Source organism: Palaemon carinicauda, chromosome 20 (assembly GCF_036898095.1).
Source record: "Palaemon carinicauda isolate YSFRI2023 chromosome 20, ASM3689809v2, whole genome shotgun sequence".
Taxonomy (NCBI): Eukaryota; Metazoa; Arthropoda; class Malacostraca; order Decapoda; family Palaemonidae; genus Palaemon; species Palaemon carinicauda.
This window is the reverse complement of record NC_090744.1, coordinates 107,871,410-107,881,965: the sequence shown is the minus strand read 5'-3', so window position 1 is coordinate 107,881,965 and position 10,556 is coordinate 107,871,410. Positions and strand designations below refer to the sequence as shown.

At 46.8% G+C, this 10,556-nt stretch overlaps 1 protein-coding gene across 1 annotated transcript in view; it reads right to left on the bottom strand.

Moving 5' to 3' along the window:
* Positions 1-248: 248 nt before the first annotated feature.
* LOC137660044 (uncharacterized) overlaps positions 249-10,556 on the bottom strand; it is a 15,862-nt gene continuing 5,554 nt past the window's right edge. Inside the window, exons 5-7 of the mRNA XM_068394770.1 lie at positions 10,095-10,104; positions 7,471-7,668; positions 249-293 (exon numbers count right to left, since the gene is read on the bottom strand). Coding sequence (XP_068250871.1) covers positions 249-293; positions 7,471-7,668; positions 10,095-10,104 — 253 coding nt within the window. The remainder of the gene's footprint in view (positions 294-7,470; positions 7,669-10,094; positions 10,105-10,556) is intronic.

Sequence of the window (10,556 nt, the reverse complement as noted above, 5' to 3'; positions counted from 1 at the left end):
TGACTGCCCAAAACGTCAACTACCACCTCCGCCACCTACAGAATTACCGTTCAGTGCAACCGAGTCCAACCGGTCTAAACTAAAGGACTACCTCTTGAAGTACTACGAATCAAGTACATTCAACGTATGTGACTACCAACCGTTACCACTAATGGATGGACCCCCAATGAAGCTGATGATCGATCCGAATGCTGATCCTGTTGCTCGTCACACACCAGTGCTAGTGCCATTACACTGGCAAGAGGAAGTTAAAGCTGGACTTGACCAGGACGTCCGCCTTGGTGTCCTTGAACCTGTCCCAATCGGAGAACCAGTAACTTGGTGCCATCGGATGGTTGTATGTGCTAAGAAAAATGGCACACCTCGACGAACAGTTGATTTTCAGCCTCTCAATGTGCACGCTAAGAGAGAAACGCATCATACGCCTTCTCCATTTCACCAAGCAAGGTCAGTACCACAAGGAAAAAAGAAAACCGTCTTTGATGCCTGGAACGGATACCACAGTGTACCGATTCAGGAATCTGACCGTCACTTAACTACGTTTATCACTCCTTGGGGACGCTATCGTTATAAAACAGCCCCTCAAGGGTATATTGCTTCTGGCGACGGATATACTCGACGGTATGATGAAATAGTTGCCGAGATACCCAACAAAACTAAATGTGTCGACGATGTTCTTCTTTGGTCTGACTCAATAGAGGAGAGTTTTTTCCAAGCTGTACAATGGCTCGACATATGTGGAACACACGGCATAACACTCAACCCTGACAAATTTCGTTTCGCAGAAGACACAGCTGAATTCGCTGGATTCGAAATAACCCCAGACACAGTTCACCCATGTGCGAGATATCTTAGTGCAATTATGGACTTTCCAACCCCAAGAAATATCACCGATGTCAGATCTTGGTTTGGTTTAGTAAACCAAGTATCGTATGCTTTCAGCATGACCGACAAAATGCTACCATTCAGACAGTTATTGAAACCAGGAACACCATTCACCTGGAATGACAATATTAATGCACTCTTTGAGGAGTCTAAAACTGCCATTATCAACGAAATTGAAAAAGGCGTGCGAATTTTTGACAAGACAAAACCTACCTGTCTCGCCACCGATTGGTCAAAATCAGGAATTGGATTCTGGCTGTTCCAGAAACATTGCGACTGTCCAGAGTACCGACCGTTTTGTTGTCGCACTGGTTGGAAGATCACACTTGTCGGAAGTAGGTTCACACATGCAGCTGAGTCTCGATATGCACCAGTTGAAGGTGAAGCGTTGGCAGTCGTCGATGCTCTTGATAAGGCAAGATACTTTGTTCTTGGCTGTGAAGATCTTGTGGTCGCAGTTGACCATAAACCCCTGTTGAAAATATTTGGTGACAGATCATTGGAGGACATATCAAATTCACGTCTCAGAAACTTGAAGGAAAAGTCCCTCCGCTATCGATTTCGCATGATTCATATCCCAGGGGTCAAGCATCTCGCTGCAGATGGAGTATTGCGCCACCCAACTGGAAAATCTGAAAAGCTATCGCTTCAAGATGACATTGCATCAGTTGACAGTGTACCTTCCGTGAGAAATGTTCCCCTACACAAATTGCCATCAGCATATTCTGTTTCCACTGACAATGATATTGATACTTGTATCACCGCATCAGCAGTATGCTCACTTGACTCACTTAACGTGAGAGCAGTCACCTGGGACAGAGTTCGCACTGCCACAAGTAGTGACGATAACATGCATGAACTGCTCAGCCTTATAGAATGCGGAGTACCAGAGTCTCGCCAAGAATTTCCTGTACATATTCGAGAGTATTTTCAATTCCGCGAGCATCTCTACACTGTTGATGGTGTGATACTATACAAGGAGCGTATAGTTATTCCTCCAGCCCTTCGTCAGGAAATTCTCACATCTCTTCATTCAGCACATCAAGGAATTACCTCAATGGTATGGCGAGCAGAGTCATCTGTGTTTTGGCCAGGGATAACACCCGCTATAACAGCACTTCGAGCTGGATGCAACCACTGCAATCGCATCGCGCCTTCGAATCCTAGTGCTCCGCCTACACCCCTTATATCTCCAGACTACCCGTTCCAATGTGTTTGTGCAGATTACTTTCACTACCGAGGAGTTGGATATTTAGTTATAGTTGATCGATACTCGAATTGGCCCATAGTTGAACGATCTTCGAACGGTGCAGAGGGTCTTATAACTTCACTACGCCGAACATTTGTGACATTTGGGATTCCGGATGAATTGACATCTGATGATGGACCTGAATTTACAGCGACGGCAACTAGGCAGTTTTTAAAGGACTGGGGAGTCCATCACCGCCTTTCCTCTGTGGCCTTCCCACATAGTAATTGCAGAGCCGAAATAGGCATCAAAACTGTCAAGCGTCTTATAGCGGACAACACGGGCAGTAACGGTGATCTCAACACTGATGAATTCCAACGTGCGATGCTCCAATACAGGAACACACCTGACAGAGATACCAAGTTATCTCCTGCAATATGTGTATTTGGTCGTCCCATCAGAGACTTCATACCTGTCCCGCCCGGCAGGTACCGTCCCCACGACACATGGAAGGAAACACTCGATGCAAGAGAGGAGGCCCTAAGACATCGACACCTTAAACAGGGAGAGCGTTTATCAGAGCACACTAAGAGACTACCCCCACTGTCCGTAGGTGACCGGGTTCGCATCCAAAATCAAACAGGAAATCACCCCCTGAAATGGGACAAAACCGGTGTCATCATAGAAGTCCGCCAATTCGACCAATACGTCATCAGAGTTGATGGCTCTGGTAGGGTCACGCTAAGGAACCGGAAGTTTTTGAGACAATACGTGCCTGTCAGGAGTATTCCAGAAGTCCGTACAATTAGAGATGACTATAATCGGAATCAGATTGTACCTATTGCCAATCCTTCGACCACTAAAACGTCTGAGACCATTGCGAAGGACACCATTCCGACAACCCAAAATCCGGACACACATGGTACTCTTCCATTGACCACTTTGCCGTTACCAAGTGGTACTACCCCAACATTCATTTTGATGTTGCTGCTCCGGAATGCTATCCCAACGACCTCGGTAACACTGCGAATCATCAAGCAGAGATTCCGCCTCCCAATGATAGCACAAACTCTCCATCGCAGTTAACTCCTGCCATGCCAAATTTGGAGCAACGCAAGTCCAGTCGTACCCGTCGACCGCCAGCATGGCACTGTGATTTCGAGATGAACTAGCTATAGTGTCATCATGATCAACACATGACAATAATTGTTTTTCAAGTTTCCGTTCCTTCACGTGCGAGCGGGAGTTTAGTGTTCATGAACCTATAATTTGGACGTTTAATTGCCACCCAATGTTTTGACATCAGTTTTAAACCGACCTCCACGAGAGACATTTTGAAAGGCCGTTTAAAAACTTGGGGGGAGATAGAGGGTTATATACATTGTTCATCATTTATTCTTAATATGTTTTATGTTCATTTGAGTTATATACATTGTTCATCATTTATTCTAAATATGTTTTATGTTCATTTCAGATTGACCGTGGTCATTGTTCAATAATAAAGTCATTTGAATAAATGGACCAAGCTCTTATTTACAGGTGAAGGAGACGCAAGGTTCTCAAGAACAAGTTCATTGACAGACAATAAACAGACAGATTAACCACAATTATATATATATATATATATATATATATATATATATATATATATATATATATATATATATATATATATATATATATATATATATATATATATATATATATATATATATATATATATATATATATATATATATATATATATATATATATATATATATATATATATATATATATATATATATATATATATAGAAGAGGATAACCCAAAACTTTAAGCATAAGTATGATAGTAAACAGAACTTGTTTATATGAAAGAAAAAACATTAAATGCCACTTTTAAGATACCGAGGTATCAAAGTCATAAAAGTCTGTATTACAAATCAATGACATTAGCGTTAGAAACGCTCGGCACACATGTCTGCACTTATGCTAGGTTCACCTTTGGAAATGGAACAGTCTACATGGGAAACTCAGTGCCCTCACTTAGTTTGTAGTACAGTATGTAACTACGCACTCACCCTGGAATTAATCGTCCCAATTAAAACCACTGTTCCTCGCAGAGTTAAACAGTAGGGTTAACGACGCGACCCACTGCTACCATAGATCTCTTTAGTTCCTCTACTTGCTTCGCATAGTGGTGAAAGAACACTCTGGAAGACTTCCAGCCAGTGTATGAACGGAGATGTTCAAAATCCATACAATTAAAGAAATTTAAGGATGAGGCAACTTTCCTCGGATCGTGAACTGCGGGTGTACTGTCAGGATCCGCTCTGCGAATAAGATATGTGATTTTCGCTCTGAGTTGATTCAGAGATAAATTTGAGCCTGATGTTTCTCCCCTGAATAGTTGACCACCCTTGAAGTCTGAAGTTCTATGAAGATAGACCTTTAGGCATTCTACTGGACATAGAGATACATCTTCTTTCAGAGGGCAGATTCTCCAGGGACCCCACCTGTTGGTGGGTAACTCATTCTTGGCGAGAAACGTAGGTTCCGGAAACAGGTTCAGTTCTCCCCCATCCAGGAACTGAACACGACCTGCCTCCCTCGAGAGGGCTACAATCTCACTAACCCTGGCCCCGGACGCGAGTGCAAATAGGAAAATAACTTTTTGTGTCAAATCCTTTAACGCACACTCTTCATTGCTCAACAGAGAAGCGAAATGAAGAACTTTGTCTAAAGACCATGAAATGGCCTTTGGAGGTGCTGAAGGTCTGAGCCTAGCGCAGGCTTTCGGAACTTTATTAAAGAACTCGTTACCTAGGTCGACCTGGAAGGCATATAGAATGGGTCTTGTCAAAGCAGACTTACACGCTGATATCGTGTTAGTTGCCAATCCTTGACCATGGAGGTGGATGAAGAAAGATAAGCAGAAGTCTGTCGAGATCTCCTGCGGATTCTTCGCCTTGACAAAGGCCACCCATTTTCTCCAAGATGACTCATATTGCCTTCTAGTAGATTTGCACTTATATTCCTCTAGGAAGTCTATGCTGGCTTTCGAAATCCCGAAACGCTTTCTCACCGCTAGGGAGAGAAAATCATGAGCTGCAGGGTCCGGGTTTTCTGTAATGAAGCGCAGACAGTCGACTTCTGTACTCGCTGGGTCAGAACTGGATTTGGTAGCGGTACAAACTTCAGCTGTAGTTCCAATGCCAGGGGGAACCACACGCTGTTCGGCCACTTGTGGGCTACTATTGCCGCTACCCCCTTGAAGGATCTCAGTTTGTTGAGGACCCTCAACAGAAGGTTGTGAGGAGGGAACAGATAAATCCTGGACCCTCTGTTCCAGTTGAGGGACATTACGTCCACTGCTTCCGCTAAGGGGTCCTCGTACGGGGACACGTACAGGGGCAACTTCTTGTTGTCTTTCGTCGCAAAGAGGTCTATCTGCAGTTCTGGGACTTGATTTAGAATGAAGGAGAATGATCCTGCGTCTAAGGACCATTCCAACTCTATCGGTGTGAACCTGGATAGAGCGTCCGCTGTCACATTGCGGACTCCTTGAAGGTGAACTGCCGACAGGTACCACTTCTTCTTTTCCGCCATTGCAGAAGATGGCCAACATCACCAGGTTGAGAGGTGGTGACCTCGATCCTTGTTGATTCAAGCATCTCACAACTACCTCGCTGTCCATCACCAACCTTATGTGGATCGAGTGACGCGGGGAAACTTTCTTTAAGGTAAGGAGCACTGCCATAGCTTCTAGAAAGTTTATGTGAAAGGTCTTGAATAGCTTGGACCAAGTCCCCTGGACTTTTTTCCGATGAGAGTGACCTCCCCATCCCTCCCTCGAGGCATCTGAGTGAATCGTCACCGACGGGGGAGGTGGCTGAAGAAGAACCGACTTCTTTAGATGTCTGGCTTGGGACCAAGGCCTGAGAAGAGTACATAGCCGAAGCGGAACTGGTCTTCTCAGATCTCTTCGCACGTTTGATGCATAACTTCTCCAAACTCCGGTTGCATCCTTTAGCTGTGCTCTTAGCACTGGGTCTGTCACCGAAGCAAACTGGAGAGAGCTCAGTACCCTCTCCTGTTCGCGTCTTGATATCCTTTCGGAATCTAGAAGTCTCTTGACAGAACCCGCTATCTCCTTCCTTTTCTTCGCCGGGATGGAGAAACGGTGTGACAAAAGGTCCCAGTGGATTCCCAGCCACTGGAACTTTTGAGATGGAGAAAGTCGAGACTTTTTTCTGTTGATCTTGAAACCTAGGTACTCTAGGAACTGGATCACTTGACTGGAAGCTTGCAAGCATTCTGTCTCGGATGCTGCCCACACCAACCAGTCGTCCAGGTAGGCTACTACCTGAATTCCCTTTAGGCATAATTGTTTGAGAGCTACGCTCGCAAGCTTCGTAAAAATCCTTGGGGCTATATTTAGCCCGAATGGCATGGCTCTGAAGGCGTATAGTCTTCGTTGTAGCCTGAACCCTAGGTAGGGGGAGAGTCGTCGGTTGATTGGAATGTGCCAATAGGCGTCTGACAAGTCTATAGAGACGGAATATGCCCTCTTGGGCAGTAAGGTCCTTATGTGTTGCAGTGTTAGCATCTTGAATTTGCAATACACTATGAACTTGTTGAGTGGCGACAAGTCCAGAATGATTCTGAGCTTTTCCGAGTCTTTCTTGGGAACACAAAACAGCCTCCCTTGGAATTTGATGGACTTCACCTTTCGGATCATATTTTTCTCCAGCAGTTCTTCAACGTACTCCTCCAGAACGGGGGTGGAGTGTTGGAAAACCCGAAGGCCCGGGGGTGGAGTGCTGTACCAGCTCCAGCCCAGTCCATTCTTGAGTAGGCTGTGGGCCCAGGGATCGAAGGTCCACCGATCCCGAAATTTCAGAAGTCTCCCTCCTACCGGTATCATCCCACTTGGACTGCTGTCCCGAGGTCTTGCCTCCCTGACCACGACCACCCCTGAATCCCCTTCCCCTTGAGGGGCACCCAGACGAGCCTCTGGCTGCCCCTCTAGGCTTTGCTCGAAAGGAAGTAGACTGCCCTTCGAACGATGGGGTGAATGCCGTGGACTGTGTCGACAAGGCCTGGGGTACCCACTGAAAAGTGGTCGGGGTTTGTGCCACGATCTGGGGCACTAGAGGCAATGGCAATTGCAGTTGCTGTTGCTGTCTAAAAGGCTTGGCAGGCCGAGACGGTAGCCTGGTCCTCATAGTCTTCCTCTTTGTTTGAGGACCCTCATCCGGGGAAGACTTTCTTTTGATAGCCAGGCCCCACCTCTGGAGAAGGTTTCTATTCTCCAAGGCGGCCTTATCAACTACTTCTTTGACCAAATCGGTAGGGAAAAGGTCTTTGCCCCAAATGTTGGAGGAGATTAGTTTCCTTGGCTCCTGCCTCACCGTGGCCGAGGTGAACACGAACTCCCTACAAGCTCTCCTCGCCTTGACGAAGCCATAAAGGTCCTTCGTCACTGTGGCCAGATGAGTCTTGGCCACCACCATGAACATTTCATGGACCTTGGGGTTACTTGCCATCGTCTCAGGAGTAGTTCGAAGAGACATTGAGGCAGCCAGTCTTTCTTTTGTCTCGAACTCTCTCTGCAAGAGAAAGTCAGACAGCTTAGGGAGGTCCTCGCCGAACTGACGTCCGGCGATATCAGCCTCCAACTTCCCAACTGAAAACGTAAGATGGACGTCCTTCCAGTCTTTGTGGTCCATAGGTAGGGCCAGCGACAAGGGTTTACACTCCTGGGCAAGGCTTGTCGGCCTCGACTGCTCTTAGTACAGCCGTAAACCCTTTCTGTAAAAAGGGGAAGGCTCTAGCAGGAGAGGACACAAAGGAAGGGTGCTTCTTGCTCAATGCAGCTACCTTTGAGTTAGAGAAGCCCCTCTCTTTCAACGAGGATGAAAGCAGAGCTTGAGCCTTAGTATGGTCCATCACTATGACCTCCTTCGGCTCTGTCTCCTCCTTTGAAGCTGGTTCCTTCCTCAGCCGGACACATGGTTTAGCATCTGAGCACAAAGGAAGGTCTTTCACATTGAGCGTTTTCTAGGGCCCATGTGATTCTTCAAGGCTCTGCATCCGCAGTTCCATTGCAGCCGCCTTCTCCTGATTCTCCTTCTGCATCTGTTGGATCATTCCAACAATGGAGGAGAGGGCATGTCCCAGCTCTACTGGGAGACCGGCCGATGTTGAGGGAATAGGCTCCGGGATCTGAACCGGAGTAGCCGACACCTCATCGACCTCTTCCTCTACAACGTCTGGGGCTTGAACTTCACCCTGGGCTTCTGCCAGGAGGTCTTCCTCCAGACGCTCGTCCACGACAGACATCCTGTCATCTAACTGGATGTCTTGCATAGCGACCGAGACTTCAGCATCCACCTGGATCTGAACTTGGGGGATCTCCTCTTGAGGCTGGGGAATCACTGCATCAGCTGATGCCTTAGGGAAAAGATACGCCCTCATCTTCTCACTTGGAAGATAAGGTCCAGAGGTGTTCTTCTGGAAGCCCCTTACCCAGGTACGAAGCTTCTCCCTTGCTATATCCCTTGATTCCGCCATCCTAGGGGAATCAAAGGCCTCCGTAATTAGATTAATGCACACAGTACATACCTGAGGGCCCCAATACCGGAGATCACCCTTGGAGACAGCGCATGCTGCGTGTCTCCTACAAAACTCATGTCCGCAGAGGCTCTTGCTGCGGACGTTGCAGAAGACACTTTCGCACTTCGGAGGGTCCTTCTGTAAAGAGAAAAATTTCCATGAGTATCAAGTGAACTATGTATCACTGGATATGCATAGTATAGCATAACAATACAGAAAGGAAAGACACACACTTGTGTTTCCCTCACAACCCATTGTTGCAGCCTTCCAGATAATAAAATCAAATGGTTAATCTCTTCTAGAGTAACCAATGCAAAGTTTCCAGAGGAAACAGGTGGAGCTCACACCTAAGCAATGATTTTAAAATCCTGGATAATAGACAGGAAAGAACTCACTTTCCTATCTGTAGGGCAACAGCAAAGGACTTGTGCAAGAAAACACAAAAGTGTTAGAACACACAGTGCTGTACCAAAACCCATACTATAGTTTTCTTCTTACAGTATATGTTATACTGAAGAATACTGGTACAGTATAGGAGGTTACGTGCCGGCCACACACCATAACTAGCTTTAAAGTATACTACTTAACAGCTATAAGGCGGCAGAACGCTGGTTCAAATGCATGTGCCGGCCGGCAGTAAGTGCCGGCCGGGAACAGCCAATGCCGGCCGGCAATGACTGCCGGCCGGCAACTACACAAGGTAGTACCTAGCTGCCGGCCACACTCTTGGTGACCGGCAGACAAGGGCTGACATTAGCCGGCCGGCAAAGGTACAGGACCGATGCCAGCCGGCAGCAAAAGAACCAGAGGACTACAACCGCCCGGCTGCCGGCCTCATAGGCCGGCAGCCAGGTCGGGTACAGCACTAGAAGAAAAACAGAATGGATGCCGGGAAAAGAGTGTACACTACCTCCAAGCCCGGCAATCCGAAAGAGTGCAAATAAGGAAGGGGAGAATCTAATTCAGGCTTCCTGACCAATGCCGTCTGACTCTGCAGGCCGGCATGGATGAGGGACCAAGGGAGGTCCGGGCAGCACTCAAAGCAGAAGACCCTTGCCGGCCGGCAGCTCTGCCGGTCGGCAAGGGACTGAGTCAATTCCACATCCTAACCCATTGTAGGTCCAGATGTAGAATGACGTACAGTACTGTAATGGCTAGGCCATTACGGAGATAGAGGGGGAAGGCACAAAAGAGGGTCCTACCAACCTTGCTTTAGTGACGGATCACCCGCAGCCAAGAAACTCATCTTAGCCTAAGGGAGATCCAAGAGGGGAGGCCAGCAATACTTGCCAGCTCCCAGAGCACCAAAGCAAGGAAGGTGTTGCTACTCCCAGGGAAAGAAACTTATCCTCCCCCGAGAACAGCAACAAGGACTAGTCTGGTAGATCACAAAAGAAGGAATCATATCCACAGAAACCTTCGGTAGTGCCCTATGGAGGCTAAGCCACCTTTGTCTGTATCAGGCCAGCGAGGGAGACTCTACCCCAAGCCAGACAGACACAGACTCAGACTAACAAAACTCTGTTGTTCTGTCCCTCTTTGAACCAGACTTACTGGAACAGGAAGGTACAGTAACACCCCAGTATAGTTTTATCGAAAATTAATTCAGATAAACCACTTAGGGATAAGCCCAAGGCTTAAACAGAGGGAAAGGGATTGCATACCTTCTCCGAAGAAAAGAAAGCAACCTGGGAGTATGAGAAAGTATACTAAGGCTCCATAAGCAACTTAGCCTAGGCACCAAGAGAATCGATTACCTAAATCACCGAAACTCACTCGTATACTATCTTGGAAATATTCCACACAATCTTAAATGTATAAAACATAGCCTAAAGCTTCAATAAAATTTTAATACACTCGGAAAAACCAAAATCATGCATGA